The sequence below is a fragment of the Sabethes cyaneus genome, chromosome 1 (assembly GCF_943734655.1).
Source record: "Sabethes cyaneus chromosome 1, idSabCyanKW18_F2, whole genome shotgun sequence".
In the NCBI taxonomy this organism is placed as follows: domain Eukaryota; kingdom Metazoa; phylum Arthropoda; class Insecta; order Diptera; family Culicidae; genus Sabethes; species Sabethes cyaneus.
Window position 1 is genome coordinate 19924560 of NC_071353.1, and position 27045 is coordinate 19951604.

Here is a 27045-nt window from a genome sequence, read left to right on the forward strand (position 1 = left end):
AAATACAGGCAGATTATAAATTGAGAGTGAGACAAGCGAGAAGCAACGGAACCAAACCAGTAAATTAGTGAAAGAAAATTCGGGTACTCATTACGATAATCCAAATTCCTGCATTAAATGTATAAATTGGTGTTCACAAATCGAAATTGGAATAGAATTAGAAAGAATAGAATATAAATCCAGTAAAAAATATAATAGAAATAAATAAATTAAATGGAAAAAATAACATAAAAATAAAACAGGAATTGGTCAGCCCCAGACCAGACAGGACCAGTCGACATACAGAATTTCTGGTACAAGTAGCTAGTCGTGGTTCACCCCAAGATAGCCGATAGTGCTTCAATAATGTCTTACGTGAGCCTCACACAATGCCTGATTTGGCCACTCGAGATACCACTTTCCTTATCGCCAAAGACAGCAACACATCAAATCCATCAAAGTACAGGCCAATCACATGCTTATCAACCTTACACGAAGTACGTAATGCCATCATCGCCGCGAAAATCTCATTCCACTGTGAGCAACAAAACATCCTGACGGAGGAACAAAAAGGATGCGAAAAGAATATCCACGGCTGCAAAGCGCAGGCCATCATTGATGCAGTCATTGTGGGGTAAGCGGTGCTCAACCAGAGGAATGATCTATATTAAGTACAAGAAAGCCTACGACTCCATACCTCACACGTTCTTAATTAAGGTGTTGGAGATGTATAAAATGGATTCTGTAGTCGTGAGGTTCCTGCAGCATGCGATGGGGCAGTGGACTACTACAGTACAACTTAGTGATGGGAAAACTGTGTTGCGCTCGAGAATGTTGCGGATTCAAAGAGGTATCTTCCAAGGGGAATCTTTCAGTCCGCTTTGGTTTTGCCTAGCTTTCAACCCCCTTAGTAAAATGCTAAATAGAAAAGGTCATGGCTGTAAGATTAGGTATGGCGACGGCGAACATATAAATGTGACCTGTACCTTTTATATGTATGATCTCCTGATTTATTTTGAATCAACAGAACGACTAGAAGTAGCTATCAAATTAGTTGAGAGAGTAAGCAACGATATTGGTATGGAATTCGGGCTAGACAAATGCCTATCAGTGCAGCTTTAAGCAGGGCGCTTGACTAGTTGTTGGCTACGAGAACTATGATGGGGAGATGATTAGGGATATGGTTCGTGGCGAATCGTACAAATATCTTAGTAGTTTCAGACAGCTCACAAGTATTCGCCATACCGACGTCAAGACAGAGCTGTGGGATAAATTTTTATGTCGAGTAAACTGTGTCCTAAAGTCTTTCCTCAACGCGGGGAATAAAATACGAGCACTGGCAACCACACTACGACCACAGATACAATCTATTATCGATGGAATAGAAGATTGCATCTTAAAGCGGAATGCAGTACATGGTGATCACCCCTACCAATTAAGCCAGTGTTATGTCGACAATCAGCGTCTTCCGGTAGTCCTTTATGGCCATGAGATATGGACTATGCTCGAGGAGGACCAACGCGCCCTTGGTGTTTTCGAACAGAAGGTGTTGCGCACCATATACGGTGGAGTACAGATGGAAGACGGAACGTGGAGGAGGCGAATGAACCATGAATTGCATCAGCTGCTTAGGAAACCACCCATCGCTCACATCGCAAAAATCGGTCGCCTGCGATGGGCTGGGCATGTCGTGAGGATGTCGGACGACTGCCCGGTTAAAAAAGTTCCCAATAACGATCCGACTGGAACGAGACGGCGGGGCGCGCATCGAGTAAGATGGATCGATCAAGTGGAAGGCGACCTGCGGACCCAACGTAGACTACGTGGCTGGCGAATTGCGGCCATGGACCGAGTGGAATGGAGACTTCTTCGTAAAGCAGAGGAAACCACGGCCTGGAGCTGATTAAGTAAGTAAGTAAGTATGTCGACAAGGTCGCGTTGAACTTACGGCTCTTCCGTGAACTATCCCTAGTGGTCGAATCCAACATGATAGCCATTCAAGACGGGGTTATGCCGACGAGAAATTGTAGGCGGTAATTCCGGTATTAGGATGTAGAGGAGGATGTATGCCCAATGTGCCATCAACCACAAGAAACCATCGACCACAGCTGGCTGTCTAGTATTAGCAAATGCAGCCTGTACAGAACGCCATAACAACGTAGCAAAGATATTGCACCAGAAGTTGGTGCTGCAATGTATTTTGTTGGAGGAAGATGTACCAGATCACCGCTACAAACGAGATCCCGTCTAAGAAAGCAACCGTTTTAAGCTGAATTGGGAGGACCGCACCGTTCTGACTGATCTTTTTATTCACCACAACCGATCGGACATTATGGTTTACGACAAGAGTAGACGAATGTTAACCATTATTGATGTCGCCATTCCATTGAACCGTAATTTAGAGTCAACACACGGCTACAAAATTGTAAAATGTCGCCCGCTGGCAGTGGAGTTAAAAGAGTTTAGAAGATTAGAAGAGGTCCCAAGAATAGTTTCGATAGTGCTCTTCGCAACCGGAGTGGTTCAGGTAGTATTGATGGAATGCCTAAAGCTGCTGAGGTTAGATCGCGGGCTAGGTGCGTTGCAGAAATCAGCGATACTTGGCACCTGTGTAATTGGCCGTCAGTTCCTGGGTCAAGACGATTGATATACCCCAGATGATAATGCTATGTAGAGAAAAAAAGTGCAGATCCGCCGAGCCTTATCCCCCTTTGGCAACCCGCCCTGGTTAGGTGAAATTTCGTGACTGTCGCAAATGCGAAAAATCGTTAAAAACAATTAAACATCTTTTGCCGGTGGAAGAGAAGATTGCATCTTGAAAGCAGATATCAGTACAACATGGTGCTCACCCTTTCGATTAAACCGTCATCGTTGGTCGACAGATAAAGGCTATGGCTTCTGATGACAGGGCGGAAGAATTCCCTCACGATCTGTGCATTTGCTTCTCCGATAATGATTTTCACGTCATGTTTTGGGTACTCTCCGTAGGTCCTCTCCAGTCGTAGAACTCCTCCTTAGCATCATCGGATTTATCATTTTACGGTGCGTATATGTTGATTAGGCTGTAGTTGAAGAATTTGCCCTTAATTCTCAACACACATAAACGGTTACCTAGGGGCCTCCAGTGGTTAACTCGTTACTTTTACTTTCCACTACTAACACTACGGAATCGACTCCATATTTTGCTTTTCTACCGCCATTGTAGTAGATGTGGTATTTGCAAGAGGTGCCGGCAATAGGGTCTACTGCACGGCAATATTTTTTCCGGAGTTTGGCCGTTGAACTTCTTCAATACCAGCGATCTTCACTCCGAGCCGATGTAGCTCTCGAGCACTCAAGCTAGCTTGTGTCGGTTCATGGAGAGTTACCAAGTTTTCAACCGTTATTCATTAATCGTTTCCTTGTTCTGTGCCGTGTCCTATACCGATTGATCCGTTCCGTATACCCATTTACGTTGGTCATAGTAAATGAGAGTTTCGGTATACACTGAAGCCGCTTCTTATGCGTCTTTTTTACAAGACTATTTTCACGTAGTTTTTAGAATTTACACGGAAAGAAATCCGATTCCGATACCATGATTGAAATCATGAAGTTTGAATTGTTGTCAAATCATGACTGAACTCCCATATCAAGCAGCACAAAATCATGAATTAGCTCATGGTTTTGAGTTGTGTTGCACCGCAAGAAGCTCATGGTATCATGAATATTATTCATGGTGTATTTTCATAAATCATAAGCTAGAAACCTCAAATCATGAGTCATTTGGCTCATTTTGGAGATCAAATTTCTATCCGTGTACGTGGTTTTGAGCGAGAATTTTGGAATGTACTCAAATATGCTCTATGCGTTCAATTTTACGCGTAGTTTTGAAATACACAATTTTTCATGCGAATTTTGGAATTTACGTGCTTCATTTTTACGCGAATTTCGAATGTAATTTACGCGGAACGCATCCTTCGCGTAAAAAGTGACTTGAGTGTACTATCTCACCGGGGTCGCGATGCCTACATCTAGCTGATGGATCTTCCTTCTAGGGGTGAAGGCTGCTGGATACAGCATTGCATATTTAGCTGCTTACTCCGAGATAGACACTGGTTGAGTCGCCCCTCACCTGCGGAGCAGGCGCTCATGTTCGTACCTCCTAACTTAGCTGCTCTAGTATGTACATAAAACATTTCCAGGTACGGCCCTCGATCGTCATCATTGGCTTAGATCTTCGAGGAAGCGCTAGGTAGGGGTTTGACAGAGCCAGAGCTATATTTGACGCTCCTTCCAGATAACTTTCGCCAACTGAATCGTACGCCGCCTATGGTGAGTCTGCAAATTGAGTTCCCGGAATTTATCGAGGATTCGTCGCAAGGTGCTGTGAACGAGCAGCAGAATCAGTTTTTCGAAAGTACTCTGCAGTAATTCCTTCCACCGATAACTGCCGAATGTTCGCAATAGGTTCTATTGCGCGAAATACGCGTGTTCGCCCAGCGCACTTCCTGAATGGCTGCAACCTCAAGCTTCATCTTCTGCAGCTCTCTTACGCGCGTGGCAGTTCAAGTAGAGTCCTGACATTTCAAGTACCGAATTTTCAATAATCGCTATTCTTTTTCGTTCGCCTAGGTCCCTACCGATTATTCGGTTGTGGTTCTTTTTCTAAATTGTTCGTTAAATGAGTTTTGACGTAGGACTAGGTCTTTGTTTACTATACTGGGTAGCACTTTGTGAAAACGAAAATAGAAGAGTAACGTTTGAATGAAAGATTTCAAATGCTAATAACTACTAAACTACTGAACGAAACTGTACAATTTATGTGTCGTTGGAAAGATAAAATGATCAGCAATTTTATGGAGGGGGTAAGAGAGCAATTTTATAGAGGGCGTAAGAGGGGGGGGGGGGGCTCCTATGCAAATGAAACACAAATTTCCTCAAAACTCGAAAACTAATCAAGCAAATGAAACCAAATTTGGTATTGGGGGTTTTAGAAGGTAGGATTTTTTTCTATGGTGTACTGAGAATCCTTCCATTTTTAAGAGAGGTGGGGGGTCCCATACAAATGAAATACAAATTTCCTCATAAATCTCGAACTAATCAAGCAAATGGATGGAGGTTTTAGAATGCAAAAATTGTTTCTATGGTGAATTGAGAACCCTCCCCTCTTAAGGAAGGAAGGGTCGCATACAAATAATATACAAATTTTCTCATAACTCAAGAAGTAATCAAGCAAAAGCAACCAAAATTGGCATGTGGGGGTTTTTGGAGGTACGAATTTTTTCTATAATGAATTAGAACCTTTGCCTTTTTTAAGAAGGGGGGATCCCATACAAATGGGGTTTTTGGAGGCATGAATTTATTTTATGATGGTTTGCGATCCCTCACCCCTGTGGTAAGAAGATAAGGACTCTCGTACAAATAAAACAGAAATTTTTACGCATGTGCCATATTTTCTGCTATGTAACAAGCGGTAAGCTGTGAAAATAAACTAGTAAAACCTTCTCGGAGCAAACGACAGTGAATCGACGCCGCTAACTTTCGTGCCTGTTGCCATTCATGTCAAAAGAGAAGCACATTCGAATGGCACGTCATTTTTGCGATGAACTTGCTTTGGCTTTAATGTTATTTGTAACCAATGGTCCTTTTAAAGGCCACAAGTGAGTTAAAGTAAGATTATTGAAACATGTCAAGCTACGCATAATCATATTTAATACAATAATCTGTGGGCTGGTCATCCATTACTATTTCAATTTTTATGATGCACACAAGTGATTTTTAAAAGAAATCAACTATGTCTCAATGGTTGCAGGCGTTGTACTTATGTGCCTCCGTCCACGTATTTTCAAAGTCACTATTGCTTTCAATGAAGAATTGAATCTGAATATTCCGCTTTTCTCTTTTAAACATTCACTTAAACAATGGCACCCACAGATTCTAATAAACATACGTATGCCAGAAATGTAGTTAACATTAGTCTTTGATCTAATGATCTGATATAGTCCTACGTCACCCTTTCGTACAACCTTTAGGGATGTATACTTTGTAGTTTTTTAAGTATGCCGCCTTACTAGGGCGGTGATAGCTAGCCGCCCGCTCCGGATCAATCGCTGTTGTACGCCGCCCCTAACCTGGGGTACAGCCGCGTACCTGGTAAAGAAACGACGATCCTCCGTGCAGCGGGATCATCGTCATGAGCCGCCCCAAGCCTGGGGATAGACTCTCAAGCCTGGTAAGGCTGTTCCTTTTGCCAACATGCAGCGGAAGCATTGAAGTTTTTATCCACTCCCATCCCAATGGCTTCGAATACGTGTGCTCAAAATGTTAATCTTTCGAAGAGATCACTACAAAAAAATCGATTTTTTTTCTGATTAAAAAAGTACTATGCTTCTTAAGTTAGGATATGTTAGGTTGTGAGTCGATTAGCTTTGTTTAAGCTGTTAACGAAGGAGCAATGACTTATTATACTCTGATATTCAAGCGGGTTAGGTATAGCCCAAGTCGTCACTGAACAACACTTCTTTGAGGTTCTACAGGGAAGCAATTTAAACCCATTATTTTTCGTCATAATATCCTAGTTTTGTTTAGATTTTGTTAATCTATACGAAAAGTGATCTCTTTTCTCAAAGTATGTATTGTCACTTTTTGGAAAGTTTTGTTTTGGACCTATAACTAACAGTTGTGTGTGAATTGGATACAAAATTTAGGACGCTTTCAAACGGATGATGGGGATTCTTGTCGTGCGTTTCGTTGTATACAACATAGAAGCTAAGCTAGACGGATTCAACGGTATTGAAGATATGAATAACCGAACAACACTATAATGCTACTATTATCCTATGCAGTTACCTGTGGCTGTAGTCACCTTTAGAAAAACACCTAAGGCATTTGAAACAAGATAATAAATAAAATAAAAATACATAACGATAGCGCATCGTGGCACTGTTGAAAGTGGGCAATATATGCGTGGAATTGTTCGTTTGTTTGCTCCATAGCATTCAACAGTTTTTAACGCGCAATGCGTACCGCTGCCGATTCATATGCAAGAAGGAGGAAGCCAATTCCGTTCGCTGGTGCTGCGCGCTGTACCTTTAGCCAGTGGCAACGTGTCTACATATAATTACCCGTAAAATTGCTTCGAGGTCGCCTCGTTGCCTTCCTGCTTTCCTGCCTTCCTCGTTCACACGTGGCTGCTAAACGAAACGATTTGGCGATACAGCGGATTACATTGTTTGCCAGCGTTGCCATCATCGACACTTGTCCACCGTTGGTACCGTATACGTACGCGTGCCTTGGATTCGGACCGTGGTGCGGGTTGAGTTTCGCGGTCTATTGTGGAAATTTTCACGCTTGTGTGCTAGCGTCTTCCGTGCTGCTAGTACCTAGGTATATTGTTCCGCAGAAGGCTTTTCGGTCGTGTAAACGAGGCCAAAACAGAACATCACCGAGAGTTTCTATTTTTCCGCAAAATAATACTGACTCAAACCGAAGGCCAATCTAGGTGGACTGGCGACCGACAAAATGACAGAGACGCAAAGATGTTGCGACTGCAGCTCGCTGCTGTGACCTTGTTTGCCTTGTTATATCCATTATATATGTAAACTCTTTCCAACCAGTCGCGACGCCGCCGGTTCCCTGCTGTTGTATATAATCGAATAAAATGTCAAATGACCTTATGTCATGGTAGTTTTACAAATCCGGAGGTACGACAGCGAATAACAGTAATATCCGTACGATGGATTGAGCAGAAGGACAACAATCAGGATAATTACCGTTACGTTCGCGTCAGGGACTGTCGGTCGGTCGATAAGTTGCCCGTTGCAAACTGAAGAAAAAAAGAACACAGATATCGTACAGTCTCACTGTCAGCAGTACATTTTCCCAGCTTATTAAAAGCGTCGCTTTTAATACGACTGTAAAACATTGAGTGCCTGTGGTAGCCGTCAGTCGTCAGACGTTTAGGTGAAAGTTTCCTTTGACCTTATACGTAACTGTGCTCCAGCGGTGATATACCTCCTACTGGCTGCTCTGCTGTGTTGAACTGTTCCGCCCTGATTGGTGCAAAAGTATCAGGCCAGACATCTGCGCTGTACACAGAAGGTTTTACCTCTTTCCTGCCCGATCTCAATTGATAACGAGCAGCCGTGAACTCTATACCGACGACTGGGTATCTGCTTTTATATAAATTTGAAAAAAAAAGTTCAAACGTTAAGGTAACTAGTTTTTCGAAAGCGAAACAATGGTGAGTAAAGACTTGAAACGGCAGTGTCTAGCAATGAAAATTAGGAGGATTAGTAATGCAGATTTATTTTGCTTTTCGCCAAACTTTGTGCATCAATGAAGCCTATTACTGAGCAAAGTGTGATTTTGAGAGTCGATTAATGATGACGATCATACTCCGCTTTTCTGAGGTGGAAGTGATAAGAATGAGGTCATTCGAATCGGAGAAACCTTGTTTTTGTATTAAATCACCCGTTTATTTCGAAAGAGTATTCAAGTTTACATTGACGCAAAGGCAGACGTTTTGCGATTTAAATGATGCTGTTTTTATGAGGTTTGTAATGACGGTGCTGGATTGATAAATGTCGTACAAACGTACTGCATTTTGTAATGAGTCTATTATTTTCTGTTTCCTCATCGTCAATGTCAATGTCGACTGGAGGTAATGAAATCTATTTCTGACCGCACTTTGGTGTGGTTTTACCGGAATTAAATTCTTTTTTGTTTTGTTTTGGTGCAGTACCATGGTGTCGATGGAACCGTTTTATTTTATTCCTAAAGGCCAGAAGGATGAGCCATTATCAGCTTATAAAAATAAAATACGCGTCGTTTAATTTCCAATGTGTTTTAACGTTCGCCAGTTCTCTTTAATCTGGTCGGTAACCTTGATGTGGGAATTTGTTCTAAATATAACTAAATCTAGTTAAATTGAAGCTTTTCCGTCGAGAATTACGTAAAGACTCCAGTTTGCAGCTACGGGTTACTTCTGTTCAGGGCAAGAGAGTGTATAAAAAATAAGATTTCGTATCCGCATAGTACCGCAATGCTATACTAACTTAACAATAGATATTAAATACTATAACAGTTTAAAACAAATGCCACTGTGTCAAGTAACGAAAAATCTGCGAACAAATTCAGTTCGTTGCCCGATGTTTTGCCACAAGCGAGGCACAAAAGCAAACGACGCCAACTGTTAACCGATGTTGCGATAACATGAAATGTCACGAAAACGCTCACATATGGCCAGTCTCGCATGCGTAATGAATTAGATTCCATCACTTTTTCCTATGCTTTGCACTCGCACTGCAATCTGTCATAAGTTCGACGATGCACTATGGTTATGGTAGACACCAGGCGTTTCCATTGCATTACCGTAACTTTTTTTTTTGTTTGAAACTGAACCGCTGCGATTATTTTTGGAGATCGATTGTATATTTCGCCTTAACCTAAGTGTATACTCGTGGCTCATCATTACTGGTGAATCAATGACCACAAATTAACAATAATAAGATTATTGTTAGGTACATACAATGTGTCTAAGAATGGGTCTAAGACCCCATGGTTCGGCTACACAGCCATAGAGCACTAGTGGTCTTATTTGATACTTGTTCAATATGTTACATACATTATTTTTAAATGCTTTACTTCTGTGGACATTAGTGTCTGTTTTTTTAACAAAGTTGTAATTCCGAAGTCCGGTATATTTCCTTTTGCGTGTAAAAGGACCATTTATGTTTTCGAGGTATTTATGTTTAAGCCCGCCTGTCTGCACCATTTAATGGTGAAATTTAATGCAAATTGAATTCTATCACTCTATTAGATTAATATCCTTTGTCAGCCACGCTTTTGACCAGATCGTGTACGGCTAACGACCACAGTAAGGGCCAAAGTATCCCACCCTTTCTCATTGGGGGCATGCTTGGGAGCTGGATAGTTATTTATCTATTAGCAAACATAGTTTGAATCCAGCTGATAATTTTGTGATCTACCGCGTGCTGTCTTAAAGCCGTTTCAATTGTATAATGTAAAGTGTTGTCAAATGCTCCTTTAATATCGTAAAAGGCTGCTAGTGAGATATCTTTAGAAGCAATAAAACTTTCAATTTCAATTGTTGGAGCGTCTTAGCAGAGTACGAAGCCTAAAATTAAAGAAAATGTTTAGTGAGTCTATTGTGATTTGTTGTTTCGATAAGCGAATCGAAATTTACTTAGAGGATTAATCATTAGATACTGTTTTTATTTGTATTAGCATTAGGTTTGCGCAACAAACCACAGTGATGAAAGGAACTGCAACTTTAACTTTCAACTTTCAGGAACTTTCAATCAACAGTTTGCTTGTGATTAAATGAGCCTCAGTTTCTAACTCGGTAAAACTCTTCCATTGTCTGAATGTTTTCATCGAATTGGGATTTTTCAAACCATATTACCATATAGCCTAGCCAGCCAGAGATGCCAGATATATGGATCTATCTGTAGTTCTACGGATTTAGGAAATTGCTACGGATCGACGGATCAAGTGCTCGTATCTATAGATTTTCATAAACTTTACTAAAATTTAAACTTTAAAACTCACGGCATTCATGCTGTCAATGATCAATATCAATTCAATGTCAATGATATTCTCGACTTTCAAGCCTTCACTCTTTGACTGTAGTAAATTCACATTAATAGTAATACTGATATTTTCTCTGATGGAGTGCGATAAAAAGGCGATAACATAATGACGAATGACGGCAAAAAAGCAAAGCCGCCCTGGGTATAAAAACTTCCTTTATAACTTGACCCTTATTTATCGACTGACTTCGCAGCCGCTTTTTAGAGTACAGGACAATTACGGGGCTAGTGAAACGATCCTACTGCCTCTAAAGCAGCACCACCCAGCCGAGATTCGATAATACGATGATTAGCTTGTTAGGCCAGCGTCGTACCCCGAAGCTAATTGGGCGATACACTTAAAATAACATGGAAAGTCAAAAAATTAGCAACAAAAAGAACAAAAGCTTTGTCGTGTTTTAAATCCAAACGAAAAGATGTACATACTACAGAAAGTCAACCAAACACCAAGGAAAAGATAGTAAATAGACAACATTTCTGTTGTCTGGACAATAAAAATGATGCCAAAAAATAACAAATGACGAGAAGTTAGCGAAAAGATTGTGAAGTTGGGATATCCAACAACAAAAAACTACAAGGTATACAGCCCTAAGGGTTGTACGAAAGGGTGACGTAGGACTGTATCAAATAATACTCATTACATTAATAACATGTTTTAATCGATGAAGTATAACTTTATGTCTGATCATTAGATCAAAGACTAACGCAAACTGCATTTATGGCATATGCATATTTGAGTATTTGCGAGTATCATTGTTTGAGTGTTTATTTGTAAAAGAAGAGCGAAATATTCTGATTAAATTCTTCATTGAGTCAATGGTGGTTTTGAAAAAAACCGTTTGAAATTGTTTAGTGGCCCTGAAAAGAACTATGTTTGGGCTGATAGCACTTCTTAAAAATCAGTACTATAATTACTGTTGCCAATATATAGATGGATGTCGCTATTCGATCCTTTAGACTCTAGGATGATGGTTGCCCGCTAATACAGGAGTGATAGGAAATACCCAATCACTGTAAAGTAGAAATGGATTAGTTTTATCAAAATACTGACCGTCCGTCAGTGCGATCGTGCGATAAATGAGCAGACGGCGAACCTAGTGTGCTATTTTATAGTCACTGGCACTGCCGCTGCTACTTGTAAGCTAGTGTAGGTGGTAGAGGAAACCATATCGGCTGCTGCTGCTTAAATGATTGTCCGACACTGATTGAGCAAGCTATCGAACAATTTCGCATGTCTGCGATGGGGATAATGTAAAATGTAACGTAAAGTGCATCGTGTGGGATTCACGTTGGCCATTGCCCGCTGATTCCGCTTGTCTTCGGGGTCGGTGTTGCCGTCAATAGCCATCGATGTTGCCAATTGGATTGGAAAAGGGGTGTGGCTTACAAAGTGGTCTCAAAGGTTATCATTTGGATCCAAATCCTTTGGTGTATCTAATTGTCGTCCGTGCCTGTGAAGCTAGGCGACCACAAGGGAAATGTATGGGAAAATTCAACCCTAAAACTTTACACACATTTTCACTATTCAGCGCATAAAGAATTATTATTAATATGTTACTATAAAATTGCTGGACATTTTATCTATCCAACGACATATTAACTGTTATGTTTCGTTTAGTAGTATAGTAGCTATTAGCGTTTGAAATATTTCATTCAAACGTTACACTTCTATTTTTCGTTTTTACAAAGTGCTACCCAGTCCCAGTATAGTAAACAAAGACGTAGTCCTACGTCAAAAGATTATAAAAATGACGAAACGCCGCCAAAAAAGTGGCAAAGAATACCGAAAACTGATGTCAATTAACGTTGAACAGACGACTAAAACATAGTGAAAGATGGCAAAACCATGAAAACAAAACAAATTACAATAGAGAAGTGATAAAAAGACGATAAATACGACGAAAAGACAACAAAGAAATGACAAAAAGATGACGGCGAAACGGCGTTGAAATGACAACGATAAGGTGACGTAAAAACAGCATATAGATTGCCCGCCCAGCCAAGCCATAACAAGCCAGTCGTCGTATGTTAGAATACAGAGGATCTTTGCACTAGGTCTGTAATTTTCGTGTACTCTAATAACCGGCTGCGAAGTCTGTCGATAAAGAAGGTTCAAGTTTTGAAGGACCTATGGCTTTGTCTTTTTTTTAGATGGCAAAAAGACGATGCAAGAAGTTGCGAAACGACAGCGGAATGATGACAAGTAGGAGAAAAGACGATATAATAAAAAGACGCTGGAAAAACGCCAAAGAAGCGACAAAAAGGCCGAAAAAAGGACAATAATAAAACAACGAAAAGAGTTAATAGATGCATAAAAGACGATGGAGCGACTATTAAAAGATGGAAAAACAGCGACAAGGAATGATAAAAAGAACTACAAATGATTACGAAAAGAGCAACCAACGATGTAAAGATGCCAGAAAGCCAGGTGCGAAAGAAAATGAAAAACGACCAACAAAAAACGATAAGAAGACGATCGCAAAAGGCAACGGAGTACAGGCAACAAAAAGGATGGAAAATTCAAAACAAAAGACTATACAACTAAACGACGAAAACTGAAAGGTGAAAGACGGGAAAACAGACGAAAGGCGAATGACGAACATCAAATCTCAATGAGAACTGATTTGATTTAAAAAAGTATTAACGTGAAAGCGCGTAATTATGTGTAGGGGTCCCTAATTATGCGCAACGCATATTTTTATTTAAAACTAGCTGACCCGACAAACTTCGTATTGCCACAAGTTAACCTGTATTGTACATAAATCATGAATCTCGCATGATCTTTGTCGCAATCTCGAGTTTTGCATTTCACGGAAAAATTTTTTGTGGAAAGTACCATTTCGCGATCCTCTCCTTACTCGCTGCCGCTCGTTCCAGGAAACCCAGGTAGACCTAGGAAAACAAATTAACCTAGACAGTAGTGATTTCTGCGGGGACTTGCCTCTCCCACGTGAGCAGTGCTTCCGACGCACGGCGGGTCGCCGGCAACAAGAGTCTCGAATTTCTCGAGTTCGATTAGTTTTTGAGTTTCGCAAAAATTTCTGTTTTATTTGTATGAGAGTCCATATCCCCCTACCACAGGGCTGAGAGGTCTCTAACTATCATAAAATAAATTCAACACTCCAAAATCTCCCACATGCCAAATTTTCTTCTATTTGCTTGATTAGTTCTCGAGTTTTTCTGCAGAAATTTGTGTTTCATTTGTATGGGAGCCTCCCCCCCCTTTTAGCGGGGGGAGGAGTCTCTAACCATCACTAAAACCTTTCCTGGCCTTAAAAACCTCTACATGCAAATTTTCACGCCGATTGGCTCAGTAGTTTTTGATTCTATAAGGAACATCCCGACAGACAGACAGACATCCATTTTTATATATAAGATTCTGAAACATTCATCAAATTAAGAACTGCTTGTACACATATTTTGCTAGAAGCGTTTGTTAAAATAACAATTTACATGAATTTAGAAGTTTAGACTGAAATGTGGGGTGCGCAAAATTAGGTGTGTAAGCGATACGCTAGAATCTCTTTTTACGTCCATTCATTTTGCGTGATTTCGTTTTACGTCCATTTTTTTACGTCTGAAATGTGAATTACCGTCCAATTTTCTGCGACCGAAAATTTAATCAACGTCCTCTCGTTTTACGTCCAAAATTTGAATTAACGTCATAATCAAAAATCATTAGCCTTAGCGTCTTTTCTTTTTACGTCCAAAATTTGAATTACGTCCTCTTTTTTTACTACCGATTTTTTTACGTCCCCCAATAGTGGACATAAAACGAGGTTTGAGCGTAACATAATTTCGTATTTTTTTAGAAAAAATATTCGTAAAACTATATTTGTGACTGATAAAAGTAAATCCATACTAATTACAAACATTCATAGATTCTGATTTCTACCGCAAATGTCGTTGTACGAATGGTTCGTATTTGGCACGAGCGTACATTCGTAGCACATTTTGCATCAGAACGCATTTGATGCAAGGTTATTATCTGGCATCATTATCCTCGAGATCGGCCCGCGAAGATTGTATGTACAAACGAGCTCAACTTCGATTCCCGATCATGTCAGTTTTTTTTCGGAGGAAAAAGAGATTTTACTATTTTCCGATAGGTGTCGGTATTATATTATTTTTACCACGAGCTTTCATAACATTCGTATAATGCACGAAGCATTTTTGTAAAATACAATGATTCGTATGATATGCACTTTTGTTTATGTGTACGATACATTCAAGATTAATTTTATCTACTACGTAGTAGAGAACAACAAAAGAATTCGCAAAACAAATGTTCGTAAAATGAAAACGGAGGTCTTTTTTGGTCCTCAAACCACGAAAACGCGAAAATACGAATATTTGAAAGTGATAATAAAGATACAAAGGCGAAAATGCTGATTTTTGGAACCATTTCAACCTAAAAATGGATACTTCAAGCACTGAATTAAAAAATACGGTTCTAAAGTTTGCAGAAGAGGAACCAGTCAGAAAACTGATAAAATCGGAACACTTTTTAATTTCGACATTACTTTTTTTATGTAATTGCTGGATCAAGATGATCTCTAGGCATCACTATTGATTCAGAAGTCAATTTTAACCTTGAGTACATCGCTTACAATCATCGACATGGGAGCACTTTCTAAACTCTAACATGTCGGTACAATGTTTGTCAAAGATGGTATAAACAAAATAAATGATACATTCATTTTTTACGAGTTCCTCAAGGAAGTCATCTGAACTTCGTTCTGTTCGTTCAACAAAATATATTGAAAATGTTTATTTCAATAACTTAATCTCGTGCTTCGTTTCGGAATACTAAACGGTCAAAACAAATACATGAAATATATTCGCTCATTCGTGGAATCAAAAGTGTGACACAAACATACGTACAAATATTGCATAATAAGATTGCCCTAATAAAAGTAGACGAAAAGCGGTTATAACTAACGGTATCTGCTGTCTGTTATTACTACTATTAATATTATATAGAACAAAGGCGTTTTCCATTCATCCCTGATTCACCGAAGTGATAAGATTATACGACCCTGTTGTACTGCTTATTGTTTCATTTAGATTCACGATTTGTTATCTAGTATGAACCGTTTTCAACTCAGCCGAACAATCGTTATCACGCCAGCAGGCGCAACACGACTGTTGTTTATACAGTGCTGTCAGTTTTTGGCTGAAACCGCTTCACAATTCATCAATTTTATGCAACAGTTGGTTCAGCACGTTTGTTTTTTGTTTATTAGCAGTCATGCGGTATTCATGCATCCCGTATAGGGGAAACCTCGCCTGTAAGCGCTTGTTTCGCCAGTATCTTTGAACTGTTGTTCACTTGAAGTCTGGCGCGTGTCAGCAATTCGGCGAAAAAACAAAAGCGATAAAGCAAGACTCATCAACGACGACGACGACGACGGTGGAGAGGGGGCGTTTGTACATACTATTGTGCGCCCAACGACAGGTGATACGAAGGGGAAGATGCTGATGAAATAGAAAGTTGAGCCCTCCGCCGGTCCGACTGACAGACAGCTGATTGCGTGTGGCCTTTTTCTCGCTGCGTACCCTCGGAAAGTGGGACAAAATAATAAAGAAAAAAAAACGAAGCAGCTTCTTCAGCTCAAAGTGTGTTACGGTTTACTATAATTCGCGTATCGAAACGGGGCCAATAATTACCGACGATTGTTACGGGTACATTTTATTTTTTTTTCTTACATTTCTGTCTTAAACTGCAGGCAGCAGTCAGTCGGGGGATTGAAAGTAAAACCTACTGCAGCGGAACCTGTTCCGTAGTAGCGGGAAATCACTTTCCACCGTATTATCTCAATTTCTGCTCGCTGGCTGCTGGAAGTGCTTCTCTGTGTATACTGCCTGGTTCCGCCCACAGTGTTTGCTGATAAAATGAAATACAAGAAGACTGTTTGCAGTGGTCTTTTCGCCACTTGAGACTGTTGGTTAGATAATGCTGAGCTGAGTTACAGGTGCCGGTTGCTTGCAGTGATACCGGGAAAAGGGTCTCAGTTCGTTAAAAGTTTTCAATGCAATTTTACTCTTTCAAGAGTAGTTGTATTAAAAACCACTACGATGTATGGAGTAATTAAACAGTAAAGGAGCGTTTCGATTTTAAGCTAACGCTCGTGAAAACCATCGCATCGGTGCAAATGGTCCGGCAATTGTAGTACATGATGTAAGCAATTGATGTGGATTTTTCCAGCTGGTACTGCATTTTCGGTGCGTTACACCACTTGAGCTGAGTGAAGCTTTCTCGTTAATGATTATTATCTGCACTCATTGCCTTGGCTGCGGTGCATTGACGCTGACTGAATGATTCATCCAAAATTCATCTTTATTTAACGGGCAAAGGATCATGTTAATCTCGGCTTATGTCATGAAAAATGTAAAAATTCAGCATTTTGACAGCTCATGAGGTGAAACGAATTTTGACTAAATCAACTACGTTCCAACTTTCGAAAGATACCTACCTACTGTACATGTATCACACACCGCTGAACTTGTTCAGTTAGCGGGTTCGCCAATGGAAAAGGTACAAAACCTTCCACCCTGAATGGTATTTCCCCAAGGACGTTTGCACGCTCCGCGAAACTTCTCATAAACGGTACTGAATTGACGATTGTCATTTATGTCCATTTGTATGTACCTACAGTTGTTTGTAATGGGCCTATTATTTTCCGTTTCCTCGTTGTTCCGTATACTAACTCAGTAGTCGTCTGTTCGCTGTTCGCGGAATTTTATTCTATAGCTACACTTCGGTGTGATTTTTGCTTGATATTTATTGTTATGGTTTTATATTGGCACTGAAATCACCTCAAGTGTAGGTTTCGATAGAGGATAAACCTCGCTTGAGTGAAGAACCGTTTCCATTATAAATGGTAGAGTTGTTAAATTACAGCAAAATAAAAATAATTAAATTGTAAAACGGTTTCCAGCATCGGTCGTACTAAAGAGTAGTATAGCGACTAGAGGCACAGCGGATTCCGGAACTCATTGGGTTTCTTAAAAATAAGCTTTTTTGTCTGACGAAAGGAGATAACGATCAGAAAACTTTACCCTAAACGTTAACGAACTGCAATCATTCAGACTGTTTCGAACGACTTTGAATGTTTTTACATCGGCTGCATAGAGTTTTCGACAACCACCCGGAAGTAGCAGCGAGGCATCGTTGATGAACAACGTAAAAAGCAGTGGTCTCAAGTTACTACCTTGCGGTACGCCTGAGATATTCGTAAACTGTGCTGAAAACTGCAATCCCATTTTCACACAAATTCCACAAGACCGGACGAGATTTTTTTTTCGAGTTTTGCTAAAAGAATTCCGCGATTAAATCGGACAAAAGTCACTTTCAGATCAATGTATTTCGCATTCATTTGAGCAATAGCACTCATGTTCAGCAAGCATGTTGAGAAGTGGTTGTGAAGATGCTGATTAGTCAAAACAGGTTTTTCGAGCTGAACTTCGTAGAGGATCAAAACAAGTGAATACTGGTTTAATAGCGGAGTCGAAGTATTCCAGGGCATCATCAATAGGCGGAGAGGACTCCAGAAATTGCCAGTCAATTTGAGAAATGGTAACTCAGCTCAGTAACTCAATCCTACTGCAGCTCTGCGAAAATCCAAACTCGGAACGTCTGGGATATCCACGAATTGTATCGTCAGAAACAAAAGTCGTCAATTTTAGTTCGAAGTCCACGAACGTTCCGGTAGTATATCCGAAGTCCAGTAGTCGGTGTGCCGTCAGCAAGGTTTCGCTCGATAGAGACTGATGATGGATCATTAAATTGCGTAGTACTAAATTGAAGCACGGTACGGATCTGTGCATAAATGAGTATTAGTAAATATGTAATTGCCGTGACGAATGTTTTTTTGAAGCCCAGTTCCCCATAACCACACTTAGGATCGGGACGACTGAAGAACGCAGACAGCGGTGATACGACTACGGCACTTCCGTAAAGCTGGTCTGCATAGTATTAACGGCGTGTTGTCCTGTATTAACCGGGCCGAGATACTTGACCATTGACGCTGCAGCGCAAACACGTTCACACACGTCCTATTATATGTTATTGATCGATACGTCCCGTAAAGAAGTCTCCGCAACACTTCTCACCCCTCCAGGTACACGAATAGGTTGCGTAAACTGAAGCCATACAAAAGACCAGCATTGCGGAGATTCACGAAGCATCGCACGTTTTCGCTAAAACTTCATTATGCGAGAGTAAGCCAATTATACAGGCGAGCCAGTAGCCAATGCTTTTCACGGCACCAACGCAAACTGAAGCGTCACCCGAAGTGCTTCTGGAACTACGTAAAACGATCAACGCAGAGAAACCGGCCTTTCGTCATCTATGGAATACAACGGGGAAATTGCTGCCGCATCTCAGGGTATATGCCGTACCTTTTCCAGCAAATTTCAGAAGTGTTTTCACCAACGAAATATTGAGCGCCCTAGCCGCAAGCAAAGTTCCAATTTATGGTCAAACACTGGGTGCCATTGATGTCAACGTCGAGAAGATTTCAAAGGCCGCTTCCATGCTCAAATCGTCCTTTAACCCTGGACCTGATGGAAAACCTTACGCATTTATGAATCCATCTTTAGGAATCACATCGCTCAGTGCAGTCTCAAAGCTATTTGAGCTGGTAGTCGTGGAACCTCTACGGTCTCACTCTACGGCAATATCTAAGTGCCGATCAACATGGCTTCATTTCCCTTAGTGCTCAACTACCACTAACCTGCTGTGTCTCATATCATACATAACGGAAAGTATGACCCACCGTGCTGAAACGGACGTCTTATACTCAGACTTATCGGCTGCTTTCGATAAGATAAACCATGACATAGCAATTGCAAAACTGCACAGACTGGGCGTTAGCGATAACCTTTTGCGCCGGATTCGCTCATATCTGACTAATCCGGTAGCTATCTAGCCTCTTCAGGTATTTCTCAAGGAAGCCATCTAGGACCTCTGATCTTTATGTTTTCCTTCATCGATGTTAATTTGGGCATCAAATGCGCTCGACTTTCGTATACGGATGATCTTAAAATGTTCGAGGCTTTTGCCACTTGGTGCGATGTGAAGCGCATGTTAGTTAATACAAAGAAATGCTCAATAATCACATTTTTCAGGAAAAAAAGACCCGATGCTGTTTTGTAGCGCGCTCAATGGCGTACCGATAGAACTTGTTTCGCATCTTAACGCAGTTAACTTACAAGGGGCATATCTTGTACATTGTCGCTAAGGCTTCGAAGTCTTTAGGCTGCATTGTCAGAATTGCAACTAAATTCTCTTATATATTATCAACTTAAGTCGCTGTATGGATCGCTAGTACGACCCGTCCTTCGGCTGTTTAGAATCCCAACTACAACAACAGTACAGAGAGAAATGAATCAGTTCAGCGTCGATTTCTTCGATTCGCTTTGCGAACGCTGCCATGGAGAGACCGGTTCCGTCTACCCAGACAAACCCGCTGTCAACTGATTGATTTAGAACCTCTCTCTGTTCGTAGAGCGGCTTTTAAAGCTTTGTTTATTGTGGACTGCATGCAGGATAGAATAGACTGTCCCGAGCTTAGGGAACAGACTAACATAAACGTGCATCCATGGGTACTGCGTAATACTGCAATGCTGAGACTACCACTTCGTCGCACTAATTACTCGATGAATGGAGCTATCGGTGGATTACAGCGGGTTTCATCTGTCACGTCGAATACTATGCAGAAGATTAGCAAGCTTTTTTTCGGGAGTGGTAAACCGCGAGTGATGTAAACTTACGTTTAAATTATTTTTGTATTTTATTCATTTGACTGCATTTTTATGTAACCATCGACAATTATTGGAGCCTTATCGAGCCCGTTGATTTGATAATGATAATAATAACCCTACTAGCACGGTTGTTACAAAGTAGTTGTGGTAACTGAGTTATGCCTAATTTCAGTCGTAATCCGGTTGCTTCAACTAAATGGACCTAAAGTGTGCTACTTGGGAAGGCCAATAGCAAATTATATTTGAAGTTTTTGTACTCCCGCCCTTCAAAATTGGCTCTAAAAATCGGGGGGCAAATTTTTTTTTGTTAAACTTGAGTAGATTTTTTGTATAAAATCAATTATCTGTGGGTTTTATAGCCTAAAGAACTTGAAAAAAGAGTGTACGGATTGTTAACGCTTCTAGCCCGAATCAAAAATGGAAGTATAAATAATGTAGCCTACCGGCAAATTTTTTTTTTTCGATTTTGACTCTATTTTGGAATGTTTTTGCATGGAAAATAACGTATATATCAAAAGCAAGAATAAATTTGGGTTTCACGATTAACTTCAAGCAAAAATTCCTAAAAATCTTAATTATTTTTGCGTGATTAAAAAAATCTCTGTTTTTTTTTGCCTTGGGACATGTCGGACACGATCTTCAATAAATCTAACCAATTATCAGTGAAACAGATAATCACTGACGATGTAGACATTGTCAGAAGGACGTTCCAGGCGGTTGCTGAGCATTTTACCAAACTGAAAAGTGAAGCAGTGTAGGTTGGATTAGTGGTCAATATGTTTAAAACCAACTACTGTTAGCAGCGCGATCTAGTTCGCATAGGTAATAGTGTGGTAGCCGATGGGGACGAGTTCGAGATGGTGGACACATTTGTATACCTCGGGTCGTTGATGACGTCGGATAACAACTGTAGCAGAGAAATACGCAGACGTAATCTTGCCGGAAGTCGTGCTTACTACGGACTCCACAAGAACCTAAGGTCTGGTAAGCTTCACCCTCACCCGTACCAAATGTACCATGTACAAAACGCTAATAAAACTGGTAGTCCTCTTCGGGTACGAAACGTGAACAATGCTCAACGGGGACTTGAAAGCGCTGGCCGTCTTTGAGCGTCATGTGCTTAGACCATCTTTGGCGTTGTAAGTGAAAACGGTGTAGGTAGGGGAAGGATGAATCACGAGCTGGCGCAGCTTTTCGGTGAACTCAGTTTCCAGAAAGTTGTTAGAGCTGGAAGGGTACAATTGGCGGGAAATGTCGTGAGAATGCCGGACAACAACCACGCAAAAATGATTTTCGCCACAAAAGCCGTAGACCGAGTTTGTTGGCAGAACCTTATTAGGCAGGTCAAATCTTGAGGGACATCGCTCCAGGATAAGTAAATAAGTAGGAAGTAAGATGATATTGAATAGCAGGTTAGAAAGTGCATCCGCTTGCTTCAGTCCATCCACCATCACGAAAGCGGCTGAGGTCTTACTCAACTCGCTATTCTGACGCATCCAGCCTCACACGAATTATCGTAACTAGTTCTGCCAGAAAACCATGTTCTAGCATAATCTGCCACAGCTCAGTTCGTTTCACTGAGTCGTACGCCGCCTTAAAGTCCACAAACACTACTCCCGGAACTTGTCTACTTTTCTAGTAACTGGCGCAGAGTAATCATCTGATCCGTTGTGAAATGTGGAACAACCGAAATCACTCTTTGAAGAAAATCCTACAAATAATATCATCACGGACACTTGACGTAATGACTAGCATTTGTACATTGTACACTGTACTTTCGCAGTTCCTGGTAACCGCCCCCACTGTTGGATCGCGACGTGCATTTGGGTGTTGGCATGTAATCAAACTTTGTTCTGAGTTTACACTGCTTCTTTGAATACTTGGTTCGTAATTTTCATAAAACGATATCAAAGTTGTTGTAAACACGACATTTTATGATCGTTTTACATAGTGTTTTTTTTACGAAATTTTGTTTCTGGTTATATTTTTTAAACCGATTTTTCCCTAAATTTTTCAACTTTTGAAACACCTTGCCAGCTTACGTACGACTAGTAATAATATCGGCACTCGGCGTTAGTTTTTGCTGCTGGATCGCATAACCTAGTGCACTTACATGTGTGCCAAGAGTAAGAAATGAAACGTAAAAAACGGTACTATACGGAGCAGGCCCTACTTCTAAACGCAGTGCGCCGCCGATACGGAATGCACCGGCAAACAATGCCAATTTACCAGCTGTAAATGTGCATAGTAACAACATATTGCGAAAACATTTAGCTTACGGTGGGTAGCGTGTGCCTGCCAGTCGCGAAGATTTGAAGCATCGTTAATCAGAGACAGAGTGTATGATGGCGGTAATGGACTGCATTCCATTTAACGAAATAAATTATTCCTGCATCATCAGTTGCATTTATGGCAGCTTAAAATCTCTCACTTGCTTGTGTCGGCCGATTTTCCCGGAAACCCGAAGCTAACAAAGCGTTTTTTAAGTGGTATTTTTAGAGTGACGAGGTAGTCAAGTAATGTCTAGAACATTACGCCTATTAAAGAGTCGGCGATTATACTTTTTGTTACTGTGATGTAATAATTTATTATCCAAGTTGTAATGTTTTTACGCATTATTATTGTTCATTCAAACCGCTGTAGACATGTTTTCAACGTAATTTAACATACAAAACTACACACAAAAATAGCTACGTTTCACACAATTCATATTTGTTTTTTAATCCAAATTAAAAAAAAAATCAACAACAGGTTAACTCTCTTGGTAGTTTCGCTTTGTAAAACCACCAAACGTTAGGCAGCGAGGAAAATCAGTCGGATTACGTTATACTTACGCGCTGCTTCGCAATGAGTCAGACCAAGTCTCACTACCAGTGCACAATTTCACTGGTTGATGGCGTAAGATTTTATCAGAGACAAACAGACGGAGCTCTTCTATCTTCTATGATCGACATTCCCAAACATTAACTTACAATAGGGGTATCCCTCGAACAAGCAAGTATTTTTTTGGCGGGCGTCATTCCCTTCCTTTCGTTAAAAAACGCATTACTTTTACGAATATTGAGACATTCCCAACCAACAATCTATTTGAAATGACTGTTACAGTGTGCGAAGATTGATTGGAAGATTGATTGCGATGTCTGTTGATCTGTGGTTTTATCTTGAGCCGGCTGTTACTGGCAGACAAGGTTTTAAGTACTTGCTCGTTCGTAATTCCGCGAATTTGTTGGGATTGATTCTTTACTTGTAAGATTTATGTAATTCATGGATTAGTCAAGTACTAATGTTCGAGAAGTTCGTTTTACCCCCTAATGCTGAATCGTGTAACTTCCAAGTCACATATAAGTAGGTCTTTGGTATTTTATTGCATACTTATTGCGTGTACAAGTTGAGTGATGGAAAAACAAGTAAAATATACAAATGTTGAAAGAAAAAACGAGTGCATGATGAACAATTTTATGTTTCACTTTAGTCTCTATCCGCCTTTTCCATTAGATAGATTCGCGCCCATGTTTTTTTTTTTAAACTACTGATTCTGATGAGTTTCCAATTAAATAAACTTATTTATTCTTGTTCTTATTTCCTGTTGTAATAACAAAGAAACATTGTAACAAATTATTTTACAGTCCACTAAATGGAAGAATTTTCTTGTGGTTATTAGCAAGCTGATAATATTTTTTATTACCTCTATTCAAACATTCGACCTGTGAATTAACTCACAATCAACGTGTTAACATTTTTGGCAACGACGACGACGGAATCCATCTTTATCATTAGCATTACTTGAGAAGTATAGGAAAAGTACCGAAATTGCGGTCTCAAAAATCAAAACAAAAGAAAACTAAATTAAGGTGATGTGCGGGGTGCATTCGTTTGCCGTTTCGTTGCTCAGCTGGGACAAATATGCGATTGGCAAACCGAATTAGTCGCGGCAACAAACGAAATAAAAAAATGAAATAAAAGCACACCGCGGAAAACGCGGACACCTGTTCGATTCGGTGCGGTCTGATTCATCGTATGATGAACCGGAGTGAAAAGAAATGGTTTAATTGCTATCCTGGTAGAGCCGAGCATTTTCCAGCCAGACGCCAGTGATCATTCGCAGCAAAATGGAGAGCTTATGGCGGAAATTAATTGGACGCCATTGTCGTCGCTGTTGATAAGACGCGACCACTTTGCTCAACGGCGAAATACACACACATACACGCAGCAGCTGATAGCGCTTAGCTACTGTAAACAACACTTGACTTAAGAAACTCGCGTTGCATCAACCACTCGGATTTCGCACTGTAAAAATAGATTTCAATAATGTTTGCTTTTTTTCCTCTTTTTCGAATTCCAGATTGATGATAAATCTCTGCTAGCGAGGTTCTACCATGCGGATCGAGCGCTGACGGCGGTGGCCAGCGAGTTGGACAGCTTCGATGGTCGTGCAGAACCGGTACGCTGTACCCGGCTGGTCGGGCGGCTTCGACAGGGACAGGTGAGTTCGGGGTTAATTAATTGCCGGTTTCAATGGAGGGTTCTATGCTGTTACAAAAAACCGGTCTTCGGTAGTCGGTAGTCTTTTACAATCGACAGAGGGGACGGTAAAACAAAGTAATGAACCAAAGGTGTTTATAGTATCCAAACAGAACGGAACAAGGCGTGAAGAAGAACGAGCGGGAAATTAGGAAGGTGAATTGAAGTCACGCTTAAGAAGTTGTGTATCGTTCTTCTTTACCCAAGCTGAGGGATCTGCTTATCGAACCAAGCTATAATCGGAACCAATTATAACCGGATTCGAACCCACTTCTCTTCCCACAGTCCCTGTGGATCGCTGATATTTGTGAACCTTTGAACCATAGCGGAAACTAAGGTCGTATACATTTTCGAAATTACTTTAGTGATGATTAACCTTCTGCGGCTGAGTTGCCCTAATCTTAACGATTATGCTGACGTGGTAGTCTGCTGGACACCTAACTTTAGCTTAATATTTGCTATTATTGAATGATGTAAATTCCAATTTTTATTAGTTTAGAATTGAGTATATATTTTTAACAATCTATTGGATGTAATTAGACCGCAGATATGAGTCGGGAAGACAATGAAAACTTTAGTATAAAAATACAATACATAACGCAACTGTTGCATTTTTCTGATTTCTGGTGTCTGTCAGACTACCACCTCAGCCACAGAAGGTTAAGGAACTACATAGGAATCGCCTGCAGCCATTCTTAACCGTATTAAAGGCACTACTTAGTGTCGATTGGACCGTGCTTGACAACTTTGTCGATGTGGATTCAGCTGTTGACTACTGTAACACAACAATCTCGGGGTTTCTGCATTTATACGTGCCAACACGGCGACCGCGCATGAAGCCACCTTGGTCTACATCCAGACTTCGGCATTTGAAGCGTTAACTGCCGCTTTAAGGAGGTATACGAATAGGCGTAATCCCACAACTAAACTTGCTTTTTGTCAAATTAGCAATGAATATCGAATCTACAACCGACAACTTTATTCGTGCTACGCTAGACGTATGCAAAGTGATCTGAAACAGAACCCGAAGCGCTTCTGGTCTTTCGTCAACGAAAAACGTAAACATATTGGGCTGCCATCTAAAATGTTCCAGGGAAATTCCGAAGCCAACAGAAAACCTGTGATTTATTTGCGAAGCATTTTTCCAGCGTTTATAATCCAGTTACAGCTCTTCCTTCCCAAATTGACGAAGCGATGCGCAATGTTCCCGAAAACCTCTTCAGTAAACCTTCTGACGGCTTCGGCTGCTGGCTTGAGACTTATCTAACAAATCGACAACTCTCAGTTAAATTGGCCTCTACTGAGTCGTACTGCTTTTGCAGTCGATCTGCAGTCCCGCAAGGAAGCAACCTAGGCCCATTACTGTTCATAATATTTTTTAATGACGTCTGCTCGGTGATCCCATCGGGCTGCAAGCTACTATACGCTGATGATCTAAAGATGTTTCTCTCTGTACGATCTGTTGAGGACTGCAAACTATTAGAAGGCTTTATCAACCTGGTGTAAATGGCGTCGTTTAAACAACCTGACCATCAGAACTTCCAAATGCACAGTCATCACCTTCACACGAAGCAAAACACCAATTGCGTACAATTATACAATCGCCAACTCTTGTCTTGAGTGGGTCAAAGTTGTTAGGAACCTAGGAGTGGAGCTGGATACTAGAATGACCTTCAACAACAATTACTCAGACAGTATTTCAAAGGCGAATCGTAATCTGGGTTTCATCATGCGCGTGGCTAAAGATTTCCGCGACCCATATTGTTTGCGGGCTCTTTACTTTTCCCTAGTACGGAGTCCGTTCACGGACATTTGGTCAACAAGAATCGAAGCAGTGCAACGCAGATTTATTAGGCACGTATTAAGACATCTCCCGTGGTCGGACCATCAAAATCGCCCACCTTATGAGGACCGTTGTAAACTGCTAAATGTGCAAACCCTATGTAAAAGGAGAAACGTATCCAGAGCCGTCGTCGTTGCCCAACTTTTGAAATGGGAGGTCGACGCTCCAGAACTTCTACGTATGATTGATGTAAATGTTATGCCTCGACCGCTTAGATCCCGAGGATTTCTACGGACAACATGAACCGATTCACGCGATGTGTTGTTTATTCAATGAGGTGTATAAACATTTTGACTTTACAATATCGACGAATACTTTTAAGAGTAGGATAAGAAATAATGT

The 27045-nt window shown here is 40.7% G+C and overlaps 1 protein-coding gene across 1 annotated transcript in view; it reads left to right on the forward strand.

The window, feature by feature from the left end:
• Positions 1-27045, forward strand: part of LOC128739171 (lateral signaling target protein 2 homolog) — a 64101-nt gene that overhangs the window by 25506 nt on the left and 11550 nt on the right. Inside the window, exon 2 of the mRNA XM_053834603.1 lies at positions 24682-24822. Within this exon, the coding sequence (XP_053690578.1) occupies positions 24682-24822 (141 nt within the window). The remainder of the gene's footprint in view (positions 1-24681; positions 24823-27045) is intronic.